The following is a 24,333-nucleotide window of genomic DNA, read 5'->3' on the forward strand; positions in this document are numbered from 1 at the left end:
AGTCTGCCAATTACTTCCGACTCTGCTCACCCCGCTAGGAATTCTAGGCGTGAGTTGATGCGTGTGATCTAGCTAAATGCAGATTTACACAACCATTTTTTTTTATTGAATAATGAATAATGAAGTAACATTGTTCAATGATTGGCTAAGAGAAATGTCGAGTAGTAAAAAAACTACACACCTATTCGTATAAGTACTTCATTAAGCAATTTGCGTTGCGATTTCACATACATAGGCCAAGTGGTGTTACAGCCAAGCAGTTTTCTTCTTCTATCGTGTTAAGAGGTCAATTATAATTATAACCGCATAAACCCCGCCAAAGGTACTGAAAAGTATCGGCGTCCGAAGGACGTAATATACGATCCCGACGACCCGATTACTCTAGCCAGAGAGGCAGCCAATCAGCTCGCGACACCAAACACTTCAGGACCCCGATACCGACCCCGCCGGCGTCATTCAGTCACTGGGGTCGATTGATTCTTTCAAATATTTTTCATCAGACGACGCCCTGAGCCGAGGTTCGCGCCCAACTGGGCACCCTCAGGCCTGTTGTCTTAAACATTGTACCGAGTGAGAGCCTTCAGCGCTCCCTATTTGTCCGGCCAAGTAGTTAATGCCATCTGCGGCAAATCTACAATAAGTCACGTCAAAAAAAATTGTTACGGCGATGTAGTTTGTTTCTTCTATCGTGTTAAGAGGTCGATTATAACCGCATAAACTATGGTGTCAGGGTTTCTATTGAGCCGCTAAAGGCCCCTGACATGGCTCATGTAACGACTACTTACAACAGTAAGTAGTAACCGGGGCCAACGGCTTAATGTGCCTTATTTTTCATTTTATTTTGTGTAGAAAAAATGATTCGTCATTAACCCGTTTTTCACAGGGTCCGCTTACCTAACCTGAAGATTTGACAGGTCCGGTTTTTTCAGAAGCGACTGCCTGTGACCTTCCAACCCGCGAAGGGAAAACCAGCCCAATAAGTTAGGTTACATTTCTCGGGAATGTTGAATGTTTATTCGCGATGTTTTCCTTCACCAAACCTCGTGACAATAATTTATTTATTGGGGGTTGACATAACCAGTGATATGCCGTCCCGGGAATGTTTCCATTGTAAAAATCTTTAATTAAAATTAATTAAAAAAATAAAATTGCTTTATTTCAGATTACAATGATCCATAATTTACATAATAAAACATTCAAATAAATTAAAACAATAATATAAAATAAAATCAGATAAAACAAATAAAATCAATTCAATAATAGTAAAGACACTGGCTGCTTTTTCAGATTTCAAATTGTTTAAACTTTTTTCAAATTGTTCTTTCTTGCACTCTGGTTTTATCTGCCTAAAGGTTAGGTAATGAACCTCTTTTTACATAAATTTTCGCGCCTTTTTCTGTCGGGAATGGTTCCAAAGCGGGAACATTAGCGGTGCATATTGTACACAGCCCGCTATGATAAAAGTCAATAAAAGTCACATCTCATTTTTGTACCTAAGTACCTACTTCCAAGTAATATGTATCGTTGTGTAGAAATAATAAGTAGGTAAACGATTCTAGGCCACCAAAATTGACCGGAAATGTTAAGTGTAAATAAAAAACGCGCGAAAACGATATTTTTCCATGGACAATAACTTATTTCCAAAGCAATTTAGGACGCGGCATGAATAATGTCTCGAATTGTTTGTTTATACTCCGAATGCATCTTTCTGTACTTTCGCTGGCGACATTCGATGGATTCTAACTGTTTCATACTTTAGTACGTCAAAAACTACTGCTCGAATCGCACGTGTGGCTGTCTGCCTTGCGCCGTTGTCTCATCGCGAAAATAGTACTTAAAAAAAGTAAACAAAACAACAGATGTTTTTCCTGCGTTCCTTTTTTAAATTTGACATTTTAGAGGAAAAATAAGAAATTAGTGATGTGACACGGTTACAGTTGGTTTGTCGATAACCAGTGACTTTCTTTTCGTGTTGATTGATATTTGTGTACGGATTTGCGATTTTGTGGGTAAGTGATATAATTATTTCATTTGCCATGACAATGATTGGTTATTTTTGTTTGGATTGAAATCCAATTAAATGAAATGAAATACATTGCTGAAGCATTGTACCGTAAAAAAAAGAACAATACGTACTAAGGATGTACCTACGTAATAGGTATAAAGTAATACTTATAAGTACTTAAAACTAATTGAAGATCTGGCAGAAACGGCTTATGTTTGTAGCCTTATCGCTAAATACCAATTTCTACCAGGTAACCTTAGGGTGAAATAAATTGATAAATATTAGGTATGTATATAACCCTAATACACTTTAAAATAAATAAATAAATAACCACAAGTAGCCTATATACGGCCCACTGCTGGGCACAGGCCTCGCCTCAATCATCCGGAGGGCTTATGGAGCATACTCCACTACGCTGCTCCACTGCGGGTTGGTGGAGATATTTAATACAGTAATACTTCGCAGTAATAGTAGGTACATAAATATCAAAACAAAATGAGGACTTTACTGATATTATAAATGAGAAAGTTTGTGAGTATGGATGTTTGTTACTCTTTCACGCAAAAACTACTGAATGGATTTTAATGAAACTTTACAATAATGTAGCTAAATACATCAGAATAACACACAGGCTTTAAAAATTAAAAAAAATCGGAAATTCTTATCGCGGAAACCGAAATCCACGCGGACAAAATTACGGGTGGTAAGACATATTTAATCCTACTTACTTATGTACCAACCCAGTTTATCTTCGTGGACATCGGTTATCGCGCGCGCGGTAGGTTTTTTTCCATCCCCTTTTCATCCCTTTGGATTTGCTGCATATGGCATTTAATGGGAGGGTTTGTCTGTGGTAGCACAGCGCCCAGAATGGCGCAGGCTGGTGATGAGGCGAGTACACGAGTACGAGCAACAGCGCGCGGCAGACCTCGACGCTAAACGTGATGAGTTGAAGGCTCCCCTGCCGCTATTCATTATAATTACCAAAACGGTGTGCTCAGGTGCCCTCACTGTGCGCGGGAGTTCACTGTATAGATAGGCTACATAAGCGATCTTCGGGCGCATCAGCGTCGTGCCGAGGAGTCGAAGTGGTCGCCATGGCCGAAATCGGTCGGAGATTATCATCATCATATGGCATTATGGGTAATAAATGGCTGAAAAGTATCGGCGTCCGAAGGCCAAGGCTAGCCATAGAGGCAGCCAATCAGCTCGCGACACCAAACACTTCAGGACCCGGATATCGACCCCGCCGGCGTGGTCGACGATTTCCCTCGATCAGCGCTTATCGCTATCGACCCACTGGGGTTGATTAATTCTTTCAAATATTTTTCCTCTCAGACGACGCCCTGAGCCGAGGTTCGCGCCCAACTGGGCACCCTCAGGCCTGTTGTCTTAGCCGGTAGTCGAATTCAGTGGTAAGTCACATACGGTAGGTTACCGGTACAACTCGTAACGAATTGAATTATGTGTCTCATTATAATTGTAAATAGGTTAACTTCTGACCCGGTGTTTTGCAATCGTCTTTCAGTTCTGATTAAAAATTATAATTACAGTCGACGAATAGGGTTTTTTTTGTGTTATTTGTTCATTCCCGAGGAGCTCGGTGGCGCAGCGGTTCACGCGCTCGGTCTGCGATTGTTGAAGTTAAGCAATTTTCGCAAAGGCCGGTTATAGGATGGGTGACCACAAAAAAAAGTTTTCATCTCGAACTCCTCCGTGCTTCGGAAGGCACGTTAAGCCGTTGGTCCCGGTTGCATTAGCAGTCGTTAATAACCACCAATCCGCACTGGGCCCGCGTGGTGGTTTAAGGCCCAATCTCCCTATCCATCCATAGCGAAGGCCCGTGCCCCAGCAGTGGGGACGTTATTGGGCTGGTGATGATGATGTTCATTCCCGTGCGTGTTATCTTCGTCTTATAGCATAGAAGAAGGAATAATACTACGTAAAGAACGGCTACTTCACTCCCCACCAGCGGCTGAACTAGGTTTAATAATTTTATTTAAGTAATTCACGAAACATGTCTCATATGTGTTAGTAAACTTATTCTAGATGTTAGTAGCCTTATCTAATATTAGATGGTATGACATGCAACTCACAGCATCTACGCAGATACGGGCCGTCGAGTCGCGCACCTATCATCGAGAGGGCGGGGTTGCCGCTGCCCCGCACCCTGCGCACCAGAGACGTGCATCGCTTCCTCATAGTCGTATAAAAGCAGTCGACGTGAGCTTCAGCAAACATGCCCGAGGCGCTACAGAAGCGAGGCAGCCGCAATAACACCCTAAAAGCGTTGTTGAACGGTTTACCTCACCCTGCTCGGTCTTACTTTAGTCTTCAATCGTATTCTTCTTCTATCGTGTGGGTTGTGAGGTGGAGTACCAACCTCATCAACCCTGGTGTCAGGGTTACTATTGAGCCGCCAAAGGCCCCTGACATGGCTCATGTAACGACTACTTACTTACCCCTAGTGGGTTGATAGGGATAAGCGCTGGTTGAGTGAAATTGTCGACCACGCCGGCGGGGTCGGTATCGGGGTCCTGAAGTGTTTGGTGTCGCGAGTTGATTGGCTGCCCCTATGGGTAGAGTTATCGGGTCGTCGGGAGGTACACCTTTATATGTTGTTAGTCGTTAGTAAAAAAACGAAATCAACGAATCAGCTTTCACGGTTCATGTTCAGAGATGTCATTTTCGGTGAAATTCTTACATTTTGTAAAGGTCATTATGATTTAGAAATTTCCGCTTTTCGATAAAGGTCGGACTGCGGTCGCGGCCATCACTAATCATGTAAAACACTTTCTACAGATATTATTTTATTCTGCGATAGTCATTATTGCAGTGGCAGCCCTAACAAAATACCTATTTAGGTGGTGCGAGATTTCAAAGTGGCACCCCTCAGCCCTTTAAAATACAAAATGTTTTTTATGGCCACCTGGTATGAGCAATCTATTATTTGTGACTTATTGTAGATTTACTCGATTTGTGATTTTTCTTTTATTGTTTTTTTCCGACGAATTTATTAAAAATATCATAGATGGAAAGAAAGGAAGGGGAAGACCAAGAAGAGCTTACATGGAACAGAAAAGAAAACGTTAACGTCGTGTCTTATAGGGAAGTCAAGGAATTGGCCTTTGATAGACTGGAATGGAAAATGCTACACCGACAAGAGCGTGGCTCTTAAATTGATGATGATGATTGTAGATTTGCCGCAGATGGCATTTACTTATGGCATTTATTTTACTTGGCCGGACAAATGGGGAGCGCTGAAGGCTCCCTGTATGAGCAATGGTGCTAATTCCTGTAGACACCATCTAATTTTATTTGAAGTTATATCTGTCATTTTCTTATCCGCCGAAAAGGAAAGGAATGGGTAATCGAAAAACATAAAATTTATGGACACGGCGGAAAATTCCACTTGATATTAACTCAGAATCTTGGCCTGAATCATCCCCTTTAGTATTCATTACGATGTCACTAACACCGTGTACTTATGTTTGTGTAGTAAAGAATCCTGTCTTCCGTTCGTTGACATCCGGATGCTCTGATCATATCTAAAGTTATCAGGGCGTGATGTTTCGTTTCGCATGTTGGAGAAATGCTAGTCTAACACGAACAAGATATATCAACTTTCATACATAAATGGCCCCGGCCAAGTAGTGTGACCTACGGCCTTGTGGTGAATGTCCGATTTTACTGTTGTTTTGTTCACGCGGAAATTATAACAACATTAGGTTATGTATGTAAGTATAGGATACAGTCATGAGCAATATCATGTACCCACTTTAGAACCCTGTCGCACTATCATATTTGAAATTTAACACGTTAACAGTCCAGTGATCCAAATATGGGTCATGACGGACCATAAGTCCGTGACCATACTTGCTCGGAGCCCTGAGTGCGGCCTTTGAAAGTTCTAATTTTTTCATGATAGTAAGAGATATGGTTTACTTCCTATTGCGCTCAATAGGTATTGTGAAGTATTTAGAATTAGGGCGCTACCGTCTCCTAACCTGGGCACGCTTTTGGATGACGACTCCTTGCGTATTGCCGTGGCTCTTCGATTGGGTTGCAATGTCTGTGAACCTCACGTATGCATTTGTGGCTCAACCGTCGAAGCTAGCGGCCATCACGCATTAAGCTGTCTGCGCTGTTCTGGAAGATTTCCGCGGCACCACGCTCTCAACGACTTAATTCGCAGGGCACTTGGGGCCGCCAATGTCCCCAGCGTCTTGGAGCCTCCCGGCCTCAGCAGGTCGGATGGTAAGAGACCGGATGGGCTTACTATGGTCCCGTGGTGCAGGGGGCGGTGCCTTATTTGGGACGCCACCTGCGTAAGCACGTTTGCGGTGTCTCACCTGCGCGGGACCTCGCGAGTGGCGGGTTCGGCGGCTGAGTTAGCGGCTAAGCTCAAGCATGCCAAGTACGCGGAACTGAAAACTGCATACGTGTTTGTGCCCGTGGCTTTTGAGACTGCAGGTCCTTGGGGTAGCGAGGCGAGGGAATTGATCAGGGAGATCGGCCGGAGACTCAAAGTCAGAGGGGGTGACCCTAGGTCTGCGTCTTACCTGGTCCAACGCCTGTCAGTGGCTGTGCAACGGGGCAATGCCGCTAGTGTAATGGGTTCGTTTGGACCAGGTCAGAATCAGAACACTTAAACGCGTAGTTGGGCGTGACGAAGTTACGTATGTTTCTGATTATGTGACAGATTGTATTATCTTAAGTATAATAATAATTATGTATCGTTTTGTGTTGTAAAAAATTAATTCAATATTTAGAATTAGAAATTAATATATTTAATAGGAATCTTGATTTAAGATATCAACGCAAATAAACTATAGTTTAATAAAGGTACTAAATCCTAGATACAATCTGTCACAAAATCAGAAACATACGTAACTTCGTCACGTCCAACTACGCGTTTAAGTGTTCTGATTCTGACCTGGTCCAAACGAAACCATTATACTAGCGGCATTGCCCCGTTGCACAGCCAATGACAGGCCCAGGACCAGGTAAGACGCAGACCTAGGGTCACCCCCTCTGACTTTGAGTCTCCGGCCGATCTCCCTGATCAATTCCCTCGCCTCGCTACCCCAAGGACCAGAAGTCTCAAAAATTAGAATATATTTATTATTATTTCCGTTTTTAATAGGACGTATATAAAATTAAGTAATAAGCGGGACTTACAACGAAGTCACAAAATTTTGTATGGGGACTGTCAACGTGTTAATGAGACTTACGGTTTAATTTGTCAAAAAACTTAATGTGACATGGTTTCAAAGTGTATTATACATATTTGTGCTCGTGACCGTACCCACCGGGGATCCAACCAGTGCTCCCCGTTTGAGAAGCAAAAGTCAGTGAACCACAGAAATACAATGACAAAATTTTGTTTTATTTTTTAAATTATGCAGGGTGCTAGTGACATCGTAACGAATACTGAGGGATGATTCAGACCATAATTCCGAGTAAATATCAAGTGGAATTTCTTGTCGGAAAAGTCGTGAAAATTTTAGTGTTTTGTAAATTATTTTCCGTTCCATACTTTTGCGACGGAAAATTCCACTTGATATCAACTCAGAATCATGGCCAGAAATTAATTATCCCTTAAAGTTTTCGTTACATATCTGTATTAAAAACGTTAGGTATCACAAAACTCAAGAAATCATTATATGAATATCTTCTGCCGAATTTCTTTCTTTCTTTCTTTCTTTATACTTACTGTTTTGTTTTGTGTGCGCTGAGGCTAGTGTTTGTTTTGTGTGCGACTCCAGATCTCAAATTCGAGATCCCGTGCGAAATTTTCGGGATATGATAAAAAGATATGAAAATTTCAGGGTTATTATTGCACCGCCATATGTAACGACTACGTACTTACATCAGTAAGAAGTAACCGGGACCAACGGCTTAACATGTCTTCCGAGGCACGGATCATCTTACTTTTTGGACAATTAGGTGATCAGCCTGTAATGTCCTAACGGAACTAGTGATCACAAGGTGATTTTTGTGATTTGTCCCCACCGGGAATGGAACCTGAGACCTCCAGGATCGTGAGCATATCGCTCACACTGGACCACAGAGGCCGTCAAATTAGTGATGACCTACTGTTTACTTCCTAACGATGAGAAATATATTGTGCTGCCAGACAATAGCCAAACTCGAGGCTTTAGATAATTAGAAGTAAGTACCTTAACTACTTAATTACAAAATGCTTTGGGCATTCTATGGTCATGTGAAGTTCTTTGTGCGCTATGGGTGTTATATACCTAATATGGGTGTCGTGGCCAGATCTTAGAACTGATCATTTCAAGATGTGCTCGATGATTTCATGAAATGGTCATATTTCTTGAAAATTCCACTTGATATTAACTCAGAATCATGGTCTGAATCATCCCCCTCAGTATTCGTTACGATGTCACTAACATCCTGTATTATACGTGTTATTTCTATTTGTTAGTGATGTACACGCCTATCTGCTTTCTTAATTTTTAAGTTTATCTCTTTCCCGGTCTGCTGGAACAGATTTCTAGAAACAAGTCCTCGGTTTAGGGCGTCGTCTGAGAAGAAGAATATTTGAAAGAATTAGTCGACCTTAGTGGGTCCATATCGATAAGCGCTGAATGTGGGAAATATCCTATTCTGTGTAGAATAAACTATTAAATAAATAAATATGGTCGATATAATTACTTATTATAATCATCAGTAGCAGGTTCTCTCTCTCTCTCTCTTTATTTAAGAGCTGCGCTCTTGTCCGTGGAGTAATTACCATTACTCCGTAAATAGGGCGAGTAGAACGGTGGTAGTATAATGCTACTTAGGTTCTATGACGATCTTGTGACGTAGCGAGTAGGCGCCGCTACTTCAAAAGCGTACCCCTGATGTCGGGCAGCAGCGGTATCAGTACTGATTGGAGGCCGAGGAACTGGATTCTGATAGGGCTCTAGCTAGAACATCACCGATTGAGAAATGTCGGTGTACTGCGGAACGGAAGGCGATTGGGGCAACCACCGTTCTACAGTATCAGATTATTGTGCCCATATGTTCACTTAACTGGCTCTCCGACGCAGCATTAGAGCCAGTGGCGTTATGCGCGAAAAACGTGCTTCTTTTCTACCTTAGCTTGGCATATCATGAAAGTCCTTGATTACTTAGGTATTTTTTCCACAAAATATTTTTTAATGAAAACAGCGCTGAAGTCTAATCTATGTTCGAGGGGGTGAGGTAATCCTAGCTCAGCAGCTGGTGGGGAGCGGAGATTTGCCGTTCTTTACGTAGTATTATTCCTTATTCTATGCCTTAAGTGTGTCTTCTTCCAAATTGCTTTAGATTAGTATGATTGATGACAGTTAGCTTGAATTACAAGATGCGTTTCGATGCTCACCTCACCGGAACATGTGGGTTATAACCGTGAGAACGGGTTTTTATTGTAGATTTCCCGCAGATGGCATTAACTACTTGGCCGGACAAATGGGGAGCGCTGAGGACCTTCACCCGGTACAACGTTTAAGACAACCGGCTTGAGGGTAGGCGCGATCCTCGGTTTAGGGCGTCGTCTGAGAAGAAGAATATTTGAAAGAATTAGTCGACCTTAGTCCATATCGATAAGCGCTGAATGTGGGAAATAGTGGACCACGCCGACGGGGTCGTATCGGGGTTCTGAAGTGTTTGTTGTCGCGGGCTGATGGGCCGCCTCTGGCTAGAGTAATCGGGGGGTCGGGATCGTATAAACGTGCATAGCAGTTCTGTCAGATTTGTACGTTAAGGATGACTGTTATGACCTCTCTGTCCATGTTATAACGTGTATCCGAGCTCATATTCTGTTATGACGTGTATCCGAGCTTATATTTGCTGTCAGTTCTGACAGCCGCGGTTTTCTCGTCCCTTCTACTTGTCAATCCGCCGAATCACCATTGTTTACGCAAATAAACATTTGGAATACTTATTTGGTGTTTGTTGTTGCCCAGAACCCGCAAAGTAGCTTAACAGTCCATCAATGCGATAATCGACCCTAGTGGGCCGATAGCGATACAGCGTTTTAAGACAGTAGTTAAACAAAAACTTTACAAAAACGGTTATTATAAAGTTAGTGATTACTTAGAAGATATGAATGCATGGGATTAACTGTCTGAGAACTGATATTAGGCAGCTAAATTACTCAATTGTATACCAATATTTTATGTTTTTTTTTTTAAAGAACGTCTAGGGCCCTGTGCCGAGGTTTTTCTTGCAGCTTCTTTTCCCCGGCTATACAGGTTGTGAGAAGCTGCAGTAGTTTTAGGCGGATGAGACGTTCGTTATGTAAAATTGACGATTCAAAGTGTAACTATGTTACCTATTGAATAAAGATATTTTTGAATTTGAATTTGAATTTGAATATAGGTTGAATGAGAGATGATAGGAAACGAAAAAATGTTCATTAATGTAATAATATGACATTATCTTTTAAACTTATGTTAATTATGCTTATGTTAATACCTTTAAGTTCATGTCACAAGTACGTTACGTGACATACAGACTTTACAAGGCATAACACAGCCTATATACGTCCCACTGCTGGGCACAGGCCTCCCCTCATTCAACCGGAGGGCGTATGGAGCATACTCCACCACGCTGCTCCAGTGCGGGTTGGTGGAGGTGTTTTTACGGCTAATAGCCGGGGCCAACGGCTTAACGTGCCCTCCGAATCACGGAATCATCTTACTTTTTCGAACAATCAGGTGATTCAAGCCAACAAGGCATAGAATAAGGAATAATACTACGTATACAACGGCAACTCTCCGCTCCCCACCAGCGGCTGAGCAAGGTTTACCTCACCCCCTCGGTCTTACTTTAGTCTTCAATCGTATGGCGTCAGACGTCAGACACACAAATGCGCGTGTACGATAACGTCAATGTGTAGTGTCTGTGTAAAACGAGGTTGTTTGTATGAAGTGTCCGGGAGGTAAACCTAGCTCAGACGCTGCGCTGGTGGGGAGTGAGGCTGATAATACATGTTTTCGTTCCTTCCACAGACATGTTCCAATACGAGTATGAAAAGCGGCCCCCGTCGGCGGGGTCCTGCGACAGTCGAGCGACGATGACGACCGACTGGAGCCGAGTTTATCCGAACTCTAGCCGAGCGCAGCCGAACGTTGCCCGAACTTACCCGACGCCAGCGAGTATCGAGCGCGCGCGCCGCCCTTTGCCGCCGAGACCGATTGTGTGTGAAACGTTACCTACGAAAACCACTGTAAGTAAATATCACACACCTTCACTCACACCGTCACACACACACTCTTGCACGCACGCACGCACACACACATACACAATCACACACACACCGCCACACAAATGTTACCACTTAGGGAACCTTCTCTGCAGGAAAAAGGCGCATGACTTATGTATTAAAAGAGCGTTATTATCTAATCTAACATTTAGGCAGATAATGGTGCTAATTCCTGTAAATACCATCTAATTTTATTATAAGTTATATCTGTCATTTTCTTATCCGCCGAAAAGGAAAGGGACGGGTAATCGACAAGCATAAAATTTATGGAACACACGTCAATTTTAAGCACAAATCTAAACCAACCGTCTAAAAATTTTACATCCGTCAATAACCCGACACAGTTAAGTAGACAGCACGTCAAACGGATTGCATACCAGCGACGTACCTTTTGATTCGCCCGGGTTATTCATTCGTTTACTCATTCTGCCTAAAATTAAGAGCTGTGAATCATCCGTCCCTTTCCTTTTCGACGGATATGAAAATGACGGATATAACTTAAAATAAAATTAGGCGGTGTCTGCAGGAATCGGGGCCAAAACCAGTGTAAAAACGGCGCATAACTTCTTCACTCACACACCTTCGCACACACCCTCAACACAGACACCGTTACCCACACACACACACACACACACACACACACACACACACACACACACACACACACACATACACACATACACCGCCACACAAATGTTACCATGGGAACCTTCCCTGCAGTAAGAAGGCGCACAACTTATGTATAAAAAAGAGCTTTATTATCTAAACCATTAGGCAGAGAAACCAGAGCACAAGAAAGAACAATTTGTAAAAGAAAAGCAGTCAGTGTCCTTACGATTAAAATTATTTATTCGTAGCCATTAAAGAGTATTCACTGCATCGCAAAAGTATACCTAGAATTGAAAATAATTTAAAAAAAAAGCACATAAAATACATTAGTATTAGTTACGATGACCCTGTGTTACTTTTCTTTTTTGTAACGTAACTTATTGTAGATTTGCCGCAAATGGCATTAACTACTTGGCCGGACAAATGGGGAGCGCGGAGGGCTCTCACCCGGTAAATCCCTGTATTTATGTTAAGAAATAATATTTATCAAAGTAAATCTTCATAATTGGCTAGAGGCGCGCAGTTCATCGACTAGTATCTAGGCCAGTGTTCTTCCGCTAACGTAACCTACCGGCATATACTTGCCTCACGCTTAATGACAGACCTGCGCCTGCGCCGGTCGCCGGTCACCAGTCCCACTACTTGCAAAACTTGTCTCAGATTCATACTACCACTATAAGAAGTGCAAAATCTTGTATACATATAATGATAAACGTAAGATATGCTCACGGCTATATCCAAATTGGGGTAGTCAGAGGCAAATCTATCGCAATATGAACTAAGTACCCACATATCACTGAGCTTTCTGTTAGATCAACGTGGCACGGATCATCTTACTTTCGGAAAATCAGGTGATCAGCCTGTAATGTCGTAACCAAGCTAGGGACCACAAAGAGATTTTAGTGATAATGTCACACAGGGATTCGAACCCGGGACCTCCGGATCGTGAGCGTAACACTCATCCGCTGAACTACTGAGGCCGTCTCTTTAATAATATCCATAGAATAAGGAATAATACTACGTATAGAATGTCAACTCTCCGCTCCCCACCAGCGGCTGAGCTAGGTTTACCTCACCCCCCCTCGAACATAGTTAAGACTAGTGATGTTCCGAATATCCGTATCCGTATCCGCGGATATCCGAAATAAAAGAAAAATCCGTATCCGTGTCCGTTACTTTTCACGCGGATCTTTTTCGGATCTTTTTCAGGTGATGTAGAATTATTAAATAAAAAATCTAAAAAAAAATTAAATAAAAAATCTATAAAATTCCATTCAGATTGTTTTACCATAACCAAAACAAAAGTACTACCCGCACAATGCAAGTTAAAACGTGTCCTGCCTGACGTTGCGGCGAGCGAAGACGTCTACTATCGTTTCAAGGTCGCGGGCGCCGACACCAATCGAATAATATCGAATAAGAAAATTAAGATCCGTATCCGTATCCGTAACCGCGGATCTTTACACTAAATATCCGTATTCAGATCCGTATCCGCGGATATACATTTTTAACGATCCGGCACATCACTAGTTAAGACTTGAATCGTATGGCGTCAGATGTCACACACACAGATGCGCGTGTACGATAACGTCAATGTGTAGTGTCTGTGTAACACGAGGTGGTTTGTATGAAGTGTCCGGTGTGTGCAATATCTTCAACTGATGTGACGTCACAGGTGCCGTTGAAGGTGTGGGTCATCGCAAGCGCATCTTGCTTCGCCGTCTGCGCAGCCCTAGTGCTCGCCACAGTTGTCATTACCAAGTGGGGCACCTCCGACAACTACGCCAGGAGGGAACTCTATGAAGTACCGGTAAGAACATTCACAACAGTGAAGAAATAAGAAAAAAAGAAAGAATACTTATAAAAAAATACCTATACTACCTACCAAAACTTTACTTAATAAATTAACATTAGGTACTTACTAACTTAAACTGAGGAGCTCGGTAGCGCAGCGGTAAACGCGCTCGGTCTGCGATTGTTGAAATTAAGCAAATTTCGCAAAGGCCAGTCATAGGATGGGTGACCACAAAAAAAAAGTTTTCATCTCGAGCTCCTCCGTGCTTCGGAAGGCACGTTAAGCCGTTGGTCCCAGCTGCATTAGCAGTCGTTAATAACCATCAATCCGCACTGGGCCCGCGTGGTGGTTTAAGGCCCGTTCTCCCTATCCATCCATAGGGAAGGCCCGTGCCCCAGCAGTGGGGACGTTAATGGGCTGATGATGATGACTAACTTAAACACAGCCATTGATGTGTCGTTCTCGGGAATATCCCCCCCACTTTGGGAACGTTCCCGTCAATAAAAAGGCGCAAAACTTACGAACATTCCATAATGTTCTTAAGCGTGACTATTCAAGACACATTTTTATAATGGGATTGAAGAAAGAGACAGTCATGTGAGAGTCGTGCTCTTAATCTTCTTCTTCTTCTTCCATCGTGTGGGTTGTGAGGTGGAGTACCAACCTCATCAACCATGGTGTCAGGGTTACTATTAAGCCGCCAAAGGCCCCTGACATAGCCCACGTAACGACTACTTACTTACATCAGTAAGTAGTAACCGGGACCAACGGCTTAACGTGCCTTCCGAAGCACGGATCATCTTAATTTTTGGACAATCAGGTGATCAGCCTGTAATGTCCTAACCAAACTAGGGATCACAAAGTGATTTAATGACATTTATATGATATTTAAGCGCTCTTAATGATATTTGTATTTACAGGAACCAGTTTACTCACCGCCGTTTCCACCAACGAAGACACAGAAGCCTTCTACACCCACCACCACCGAACCAGACGCGTCTACAAGCTCAGACGAACTAGTTAACGACATAAAATTCCCCATACTAGAAAAATTATCAATCTTCAAGAACATAGTCGCAAATCGCGACAAGAAAAGAACTGAGAATAAAAAACAGGATTCAAATCTGAACCTTGTGTCAAAACCGCAGCTGCATCCTGTCCACGACACCTCAATACAACACGAAGAAAGAAAAATCGAGAAGAAGGACCAAGCAGTTTACCCTATTAACTTGAATGCAGAAGAATCAAAAGCAGTTAACAACAAACTTGTAATACCAACGTTCAAACCTACTTTACCAGAAATGGTTTTGAATAGAAAGGACATCAAAATAATAGACATTACTGGCTATAAAAAAGTGGGGTTAGAATATGATGATTATTACAATGATGAGAATCTTTACGACGATTACATGGAAAGCAACACCATGACAAGTTATTTAATAGAAAAGGTACAAGAATTGCACGATTGGTTTGTTTCTGATCCTGATTTTAACATGAATAATGTTACCAAGAAGGAGAACAGTGGAAATGACTTCGGACAGCTATTGACGGCTTTAAACGAGAGCCTAATTGAGGGTAATGTTACTATTATAATGAATAAGCTGAAGGATATATACTTTGGCGAGAATTATACTCATGCTAACCATACCAGGAAGGTTATTCTGAGCAACAGTACTGATTTGTTGTCGTTTGGCATTTTGACACTTGATGTAATGTTGCTGCATAATATACAGCTCATGGCTTGGGAGAATCAGGTAAGCATCTTATAAATTGACATAGGTACTGTTAGAAAAGAATCGATCATTATGATAATGAACGTCGCAACACTAGCTGACGTATTTTGACTTTTTTTGGCGTGACTTATTGTAGATTTTAAACTTCTAGTTTCATGGATAGCAGATATATGCATCTTTTATCTTTGTTTTTGAGTATAAATGATGATATAATAAAAATAATTACACAAAGGTACAATTACAACTTCCACCCATTATTATTCTGATCAAAACGAAGAGAAGCAATATAGGTAGCAACATCATTCTATACAGGGTGTTAGTGACATCGTAACGAATACTGAGGGGGATGATTCAGACCATGATTCTGAGTTGATAATAAGTGGAATTTCCTGTCGGAAAATTTATGATTTTTTTTATGTTTTTTAAATTATTTTCCGTTCCATACTTTTGCGACGGAAAAATCCACTTGATATCAACTCAGAATCATGGCCTGAATCATCCCTCAAAGTTTTCGTTACGATGTCACTAACACCCTGTACATAATGTGATCCAAATATCAAGCAACTATTAGTTTTATTAAATTTATGAATAATTATGTACCCCAGCAATGAGAAAATAGGTAATTATCACGTTAAAAGTGAACAACGCCATCTATCGTGTGTTTGGCGAACGTCGATTGGAGAGTCCCTCATGAGTATTGGTACTTTTTTAAATATATTTTTTGGAGTTAAACCCAGATGCATTTTGGAGGTACCTTGGCCCAATTTGGCTCCGTTATAGAGGGTATTGGTTCCAGGAATCAGCTCGCACCAAGATGATGAAGGACCCCGACGTGTTTGCCTTCAACGCGCTGTTTCTGGAACCGACCAAGGTGGGAGCGAGACAGAACGAGCTGCAACACCTCGACGGCAATACTGTACCGTAAGTGGACACTTTAATACAGGATGTTAGGGACAGCGTACCGAATACTGAGGGAGTAGATGATCCAGCTCACGATTCAGAGTTGATATCAAGTGGAATTTTCCGTCGCAAAATTCATTATTTTTTTTTACTATTTTTTTTATTATTTGTCAATTCTGTACTTTTGCAATCGAAAATTCCACTTGATATTAACTCAGAATAATGAGAAAAATCAGCCCCCTCAGTATTCGTTACGATGTCACTTACACCCCGTACCAGTACATACAGGTAGCCATATAAATAGGTATGGGTGTTAGTGACACCGTAACGAATACTGAGGGGGCTGATTTAGCTCATTATTCTGAGTTAATATCAAGTGGATGATTCTGAGTTGACATCAAGTGGAAATTCATGAAAAAGTATTATTTAAATTATTATCAGTTCCTTAGTTTTGCGACGGAAAATTCCATTTACTTAACTTATTGTAGATTAGCCGCTAATGGCATTAAATACTTAGCTGGAAAAATTAAAAGTTCTGAGGGCTCTCACCCGGTACAAAATTTAAGACAACTGGCCTGAGGGTGCCCTGTTGGGCGCGAATCTCGGCTCAGGGCGTCGTCTGAGAGGAAGAATATTTGAATGAATTAATCGACCCCAGTGTAGACTCTCTAGTATGTTCGCATGCTGATTGAGGGGTACGTTTGGAGCGAGAAAGTATGAGAAAGAGAGACAGACGGAAATAGGAAGCGGAAGTTGTTTTACTTTTTATATATACATTTATAAGATGGCGAATTGTGAAGGTGCGTAGCGTGGGTGCGAACAAAATAAAAGACGTATTAAAGAGGAGTGTTTTAATTGAAGACGACGAAGTCCCTTCCTACAATTTTTGCGTCGACCACGCCGGCGGGGTCGGTATCGGGTTCTAAACCATGAATGCATACTTTCCTACAATTGAACAATTTCTAAACGAAACTGACATCACCTATTCATTTTGTACCCAGTGCGTATGATTCGATGCGTATCTATCAATTATGGTGAAAGAAAAGTTACCTTTGTGTAGCTACCTATAATCACTTTCGCTCTATTATGGAATAGAAAATAATAATGTATACGATTTTAAAATAAAATCATCATCATCACCAGCCCATTAACGTCCCCACTGCTGGGGCACGGGCCTTCCCTATGGATGGGTATGAAGATCGGGCCTTTGACCATCACGTGGGCCCAGTGCGGATTGATGGTAATGCAGCCGGGACCAACGGCTTAACGTGCCTTCCTAAGCCGGTGTCGTAGTCTTACTTTCGGACAATAAGGTGATCAGCCTGTAATGTCCGAACTAGGGATCACAAAGTGAATTTTGTGATGTGTCCCCACCGGGATTTGAACCTGAGGCCTCTGGATCGTGAGCCCAACGCTCAACCAGTAGACCAGAGGTCGTAATATATTGTAATATTTTCAGTAAGCGGCCACCTGTCCGGACTGATGGTGTCGACGATTTCGACGTGGGCAAGGCATTGTTAGACAACGTTCTGGAGATCGGTATGAGCACCGCACGCGCAGCTATACACCTCGGCCGAGCTTATAAGAATACCAAGTGAGTTAACTAAATCAAATCAAATCAAATTAACATAACATACATAAACAACATATACAGGGTGTTAGTGACATCGTAACTAATACTCATGGGGATGATTCAGACCATGATTCTGAGTTAATACCAAGTGGAATTTCCTGTCGGAAAATTCTTGAAAATGTTGGTGTTTTTTTAATTATTTTCAGTTTCATACTTTGAGACGGAAAATTCCTTGATATCAACTCAGAATCATGGTCTGAATCATCCCTCAAAATTTTCGTTCTGATGTCACTAACACATGTATACGTCCCACTGCTGGGCACAGGCCTCCCCTCAATCAACCTGAGATATGGAGCATACTCCACCACGCTGCTCCATTGCGGGTTGGTGGATGTGTTTTACAGCTAATAGCCGGCTGACGACTTGAGGTACCCTCCACACGGAATCGTCTTACTTTTCCTGACAATCTGGTGATCAGCCTGTAATGTCCTAACCAAACTAGATATCACAATGTGATATTTGTGATATGTCCTCACCAGGATTCGTACTGACAAGTATCGGCGTCCGAAGGATGTAATATACGATCCCGACGACCCGATTACTCTAGCCATAGAGGCAGCCAATCAGCTCGCGACACCAAACACTTCAGAACCCCGATACCGACCCCGCCGGCGTGGTCGACGATTTCCCTCATTCAGCGCTTATCGCTATCGACCCGCTAGGGTCGATTAATTCTTTCAAATATTTTTCCTCTCAGACGACGCCCTGAGCCGAGGTTCGCGCCCAACTGGGCACCCTCAGGCCTGTTGTCTTAAACGTTGTACCGGGTGAGAGCCTTCAGCGCTCCCCATTTGTCCGGCCAAGTAGTTAATGCCATCTGCGGCAAATCTACAACAAAAAAAAAACACCAGGATTCGAACTCGGGGCCTCCGGATCGTGAGTCCAACTCAACCACTGGACCACAGAGGCTGCATACCATGCCATACCAAGTAAAGTTATGTAAAAAAACCTTTTTTCTTCCAGAGTGGTCCTGAACCAATTATCGAACAGAGAAACACTGAATGCCAACATTCAAAACCAAATCTCAAGAAACATAGACGCAAACACTCACGCGTTACAACATCTCCAGAATTCGTTTAGCAACAGCAGTGCTGCCAACACGACGGTGTTCTATACCGAGTTGGATTGCGTTTGGTTGTTGTACTGTAAGAATTTGATGGCTACATCTAAATTGAATCCGCCGTACGGGACCATGGCTAGAATTAATGGGTAAGTACGTAAGTCACGTTTTTAAGCTTGGGCACACTACGGACACTTACAAAACACCTCGTTTTACACGGACACTACACATTGACGGAAGTTCAGAGAGAGAGAGAAATGTTTATTTTGCAAAACTGCACACACAAAAATCAAGCAAAAAACAAAGAAGAAGAAAAAAAACAGTAAGATCTTACAATAAAAATAAAAATTACAAACAAAGATACATACAAAAGTTGTGTGCAGTCAGGAAAAAGGGGTACGACTCAGCGATGTGCTTGCTTCATACAGTATGGAGCAAGCGCTGTTACGAACGGCTGCCTCGATCGTGCACTAGGATGCTATTGGTAGCTCCCACCCATCGAACTGACTACTACGGCCAGACTGTGCAAGCTGTGCGTTTATGGAACTCCTTACCTGCTTCCATCAGAGTCGCTAACTCTCTTCAGAGCTTCAAAAACCAGTTGCGAGCTTATTTTGAATCCTTATGCGGATATTCTTAGGATATTACTATTATGTATGATGTATATTATTTATTTCAATACTTGTCTTGTATGTGTGTGTATAGTCTATTATTTATTATTATAGTTTTCTCTGATTATGGTTTAGGTATATTTTTAGTATATATGGTTTATTTTATATTGAGTATTTATTAATATATGTACGTATAGTATAGAGTATTTATTATATTAACTTTAGTTTTACTTTTAGGTATTTTTTTTCATTGCACCATCCCGCATCCAAGTTGTTTGCAAATGTTTGTTTCCTTTTGGTGGTTGCCTGGAAGAAATTGCTCTAGAGCAATAAGGCCGCCCAAATTGTACTGTTTTCATGTGTTATGTCTGATTGTTGAAATTTTAGTTCTGTGCAATAAAGTATATTTGATTTGATTTGATTGACGTTATCGTACACGCGCATCTGTGTGTGTGACGTCTGACGCCATACGATTCAAGTCTAAACTATTTTCGAGGGGGGGGGGGGGGAGGTAAACCTAACTCAGAGGCTGGTGGGGGGCAGAGTTACCGTTCTATACGTAGTATCCATGCTTCGGAAGGCGTCTTCTTCTATTGTGTGGATTACCAACCTCATCAACCCTGGCGCCCGGGACCAACAGCTTAAGCAACAGCGTCCAAGGATTAACACACTTTGTGAGCTCTGGTTTATTTTTCTTTCTTTCTTTCTCAAAGTACGGATCATCTTCATCATCAGCCCATTAACGTCCCCACTGCTGGGGCACGGGCCTTCCCTATGGATGGATAGGGAGATCGGGCCTTAAACCATCACGCGGGCCCAGTGCGGATTGATGGTTATTAACGACTGCTAATGCAGCCGGGACCAACGGCTTAACGTGCCTTCCGAAGCACGGAGGAGCTCGAGATGAAAACTTTTTTTTGTGGTTACCCATCCTATGACCGGCCTTTGCGAAAGTTGCTTTACTTCAACAATCGCAGACCGAGCGCGTTAACCGCTGCGCCGCCGAGCTCCTCGGATCATCTTACTTTCGGCCAATAGGGTGATCACCCAGTAATGTCCTGACCAAACCAGAGCTCACAAAGTGTGTTAATTTAGTCTTACCTTGAGCCATGTCAGGGGCCTTTGGCAGCTCAATTAACCCTGATACTAGAGAAGAGAAGATTTGCAGACATTTTTTATTTGATTTGTGATCCTAATTTCTAGAATGGCTCTACGCATGTTGACGGGAGAGTTGTCAGCTGACCGGGCGTTGGACACCATGCTCTACGAAGCACTGACGGGCTGGACCGACCTTCGGTGCGCCGATATGTTCCCCAGGTTAGTGTCTATCGCATTGGCTCCGGTCAAGAATCTACAATAAGTCACGTCAAAAAAAAATGTCGCATTGGCATTAAAATATCTACTTATATACAGTCAGTGACACCATACCGAATAATATGTACAGTCATGAGAAATATGTAACCTCCTACCCCGCATGGCGAGAAGTTTACAGCACAAATTAATAGGTACATAACATAACATAAACTGCCTATATACGTCCCACTGCTGGGCACAGGCCTCCCCTCAATCAACCGGAGGGGGTATGGAGCATACTCCACCACGCTGCTCCAATGCGGGCTGGTGGAGGTGTTTTTACACCTAATAGCCGGGACCAACGGCTTAACTATCAGATGATTCAAGTCTGAAAAGTCCTTACCAAACAAAGGACTGTCTCACAAAGTGTTTTCTACAATGTCCCCATCGGGAATCAAACCTGGACCTCCATATCGTGAGCCTAACGTCAGCGCTCGCTCGACACTAGTAGACCACGGAGGCTGTTTTTAACACATTAATAAAATATGCTTTTTTTTCACAGATGCAGCAAAGTAGACGCGGCCACCGTGGTAATGGAGTCAATTTTAACACCAGTCAGAAAATCACAGTCCTCGACTAGAGTGTAATGTAGCTAAAAACTGAAAAAAAGTTGCTATTTTTTTACAAAAATAAACTGTAAATAATCACAAATCGCAAACCTCCTAAGCACAGATGAGTACTGTAAAACAAAAATGTTGTAATTTTTTCTACTAAAACAGTAGGAGATTTTTTGAACTGGCAACACCAATCGTTTTTATTTGGTGGATTGGATACTGGCCTTTTTGGAAAAAGGATAAAATGTTTCTTTTACGAAATAAATATCAACTATGGTGGCTATTATTATTCTAGCCATAATTAGGTAAAAACTAGATATATCTCGTTCTTGCATTAAGCTTAAGTGAAGGATATCATTAGGCTTACAACTTATTCTAAGATGTTTACTCAAAGGCTGAAGCCCTCAGCTGAGCATTTAAGTATACTAAGTTGACAGTTACGTCCTCGACTTGAGGACTTTACTCACTGGAGTCGAGCATGTCGTACTGCCAACATAATCACCATCACCAGCCCATTAACGTCCCCACTGCTGGGGCACGGGCCTTCCCTATGGATAGGGAGATCGGGCCTTAAACCATCACGCGGGCCCAGCGCGGATTGATGGTTATTAACGACTGCTAATGCAGCCGGGACCAACGGCTTAACGTGCCTTCCGAAGCACGGAGGAGCTCGAGATGATTTTTTTTGTGGTCACCCATCCTATGACCGGCCTTTGCGAAAGTTGCTTAACTTCAACAATCGCAGACCGAACGCGTTAACCGCTGCGCCACCGAGCTCCTCACTGCCAACATAATAATACGAAAGTAATGACGTCATGACTTACTGGAGTAAAACTCGAGGTAAAGTTGAGGCACCGTCTAAGAATACCGATTTTGAGCTGAGTTCGAGGAAGACCTTGAGGTCGCCTCAACTGGGGACGGAGTCGACGAAAGTTTGAGTTAAATATCCTAGTTTACGGATTTATCTTGTCGATATAAAAACTGTTGTTAGTACATTATAGACTGATTTAAGTAGATAAGTAAGTAAGTACTTATAATAAAAAAACAAATACTTTATTTTTTTTATTTGCAACAAAACCTCCTTAGTGAAGTTTTATCTTATTTAACATAACTTACAGCCTATATTCGTCCCACTGCTGAGCACAGGCCTCCTCTCAGTGAACTGGGGGTATGGAGCATACTCCACCAGGCTGCTCCACTGCGGGTTGGTGAAGGTGCTTTTGCTGCCCTCCGAAGCACGGAAGCATCTATCTTATTAAAAAAAGATAAATACTGTATCAGTTTTTTATTTTATCGGTAAGTACACGTATAAGAAATAGTATTATGTTTGTGATATGATATTCGGTAGTTATATATGTATAGGTACTATTGAACTAACAGTGGTCCTGTAATATACCGGCTTGCTTCTCAGATGCTGGTTCGAACCCCGGTGGGTAAAGTCACATAAACTCTTTATTTTTCACTTTCCTTCCACCGACTGTAATTGGAATACCATTGTATTTAAGTCTATAAATTATGTAATACAACACACACATACATACATAAACTCACGCCCGTAATCCCTAATGGGGTGGGCAGAGCCACAAGTAATCAAAGACAACTTGCAGCCACTGTTGATACGAAGTCCAAAGATGGATATGATGAACCTTATGGTGATAAGGGATCAGCCTATCGCCCATAACATTAGTCCATCATGTTAGAGGACACAATCCCTCTGTCGGTTTTTACGACATGCCCGGGAAGAGAAGCAGCAAACACAAACACAAACTAATACAAACTGGATTTAAAAAAGAAAAGAAAATAAAGCAAAACATGATACTAGTAGGACTAGGGCCCTGTGCTGGGAGGTTTTCTGGCCACGTCTTTCCCTCAGCGTAATAGATTTCGATGTGGTAGTAGTTTTACAGCTAGTTACATAATAATATGGTATTTAATTTTTGACATTCAAAAAGCGCTAACTTTGTAAGCCAATTTGGAAAAATATTTTTTTTTTGAGCTTATTTTATGTTAATATAAGCTCACGACTATGTCTCTGGGACTTTCTAGGCCACGATCCTAAAAAAATATATAAATGGCGCTGTATCATCATCATCAGCCCATTAACGTCCCCACTGCTGGGGCACGGGCCTTCCCTATGGATGGATAGGGAGATCGGGCCTTAAACCACCACGCGGGCCCAGTGCGGATTGATGGTTATTAACGACTGCTAATGCAGCCGGGACCAACGGCTTAACGTGCCAAGCACGCGCGTGCGTGCGAAGCACGGAGGAGCTCGAGATGATTTTTTGTGGTCACCCATCCTATGACTGGCCTTTGCGAAAGTTGCTTAACTTCAACAATCGGAGACCGAGCGCGTTTACCGCTGCGCCACCGAGTTCCTCCGCGCTGTAATGTTGCCTAATTTCATGGATAACAGACATGCATTTTTTTACCTTTGTTTTTGGGTGTAAATACTACGTTAGAACGGCAAGTTCCCGCTATCCACCAGTGGCTGAGCTAGGTTCAATATTCAATATTCTTTATTTGTATAAGTACTATGATGGTGTACAAGTTTGTAAGTTACATATGAGTTTCATATCAGACCCTTTCGGGCACAATAAAATATAAGTTTAAAAGAGAGAAGGAAGCTTTTCAAATAGTAACATCAGTATCATGAAGGTATTCACTAGTGCTGTAACAACATTTATTAATTAGAAGTTCTTTTATTTTTTTTTTATAAAGATTTTGTCACTTTTTTCTTCTTTTAATATGTTAGGCAGTTTATTATAAATTTTCATGGACATCACATATGGGCTAGAAGAATGTAGGACCAGTCTAGATA

At 42.1% G+C, this 24,333-nt stretch overlaps 2 protein-coding genes across 2 annotated transcripts in view; one reads left to right on the plus strand and one right to left on the minus strand.

Annotated features, from left to right (window-relative positions):
- Positions 1–24,333, minus strand: part of LOC126379420 (leishmanolysin-like peptidase) — a 254,652-nt gene that overhangs the window by 1,750 nt on the left and 228,569 nt on the right. The window lies entirely within an intron of this gene.
- LOC126379438 (uncharacterized) lies at positions 1,689–22,516 on the plus strand. The gene is made up of 9 exons (XM_050028193.1): positions 1,689–2,009; positions 11,011–11,228; positions 13,549–13,683; positions 14,589–15,422; positions 16,198–16,322; positions 17,761–17,895; positions 18,898–19,143; positions 20,809–20,922; positions 21,461–22,516. The coding sequence occupies exons 2-9, from the start codon at positions 11,013–11,015 to the stop codon at positions 21,543–21,545; spliced, it is 1,890 nt and encodes a 629-aa protein (XP_049884150.1). The 5' UTR covers positions 1,689–2,009; positions 11,011–11,012; the 3' UTR covers positions 21,546–22,516.

This window comes from Pectinophora gossypiella, chromosome 29, assembly GCF_024362695.1.
Source record: "Pectinophora gossypiella chromosome 29, ilPecGoss1.1, whole genome shotgun sequence".
NCBI classification, from domain to species: domain Eukaryota; kingdom Metazoa; phylum Arthropoda; class Insecta; order Lepidoptera; family Gelechiidae; genus Pectinophora; species Pectinophora gossypiella.

Bases quoted from the DNA above. Each gene is read 5' to 3' on its own strand.
- LOC126379438 (XM_050028193.1), top strand. From the start codon at position 11,013: ATGTTCCAATACGAGTATGAAAAGCGGCCCCCGTCGGCGGGGTCCTGC. The intron at 11,229-13,548 runs GTAAGTAAATAT...GTGACGTCACAG, and splicing joins CGTTACCTACGAAAACCACT to GTGCCGTTGAAGGTGTGGGT. The intron at 17,896-18,897 runs GTGAGTTAACTA...TTTTTCTTCCAG, and splicing joins CGAGCTTATAAGAATACCAA to AGTGGTCCTGAACCAATTAT.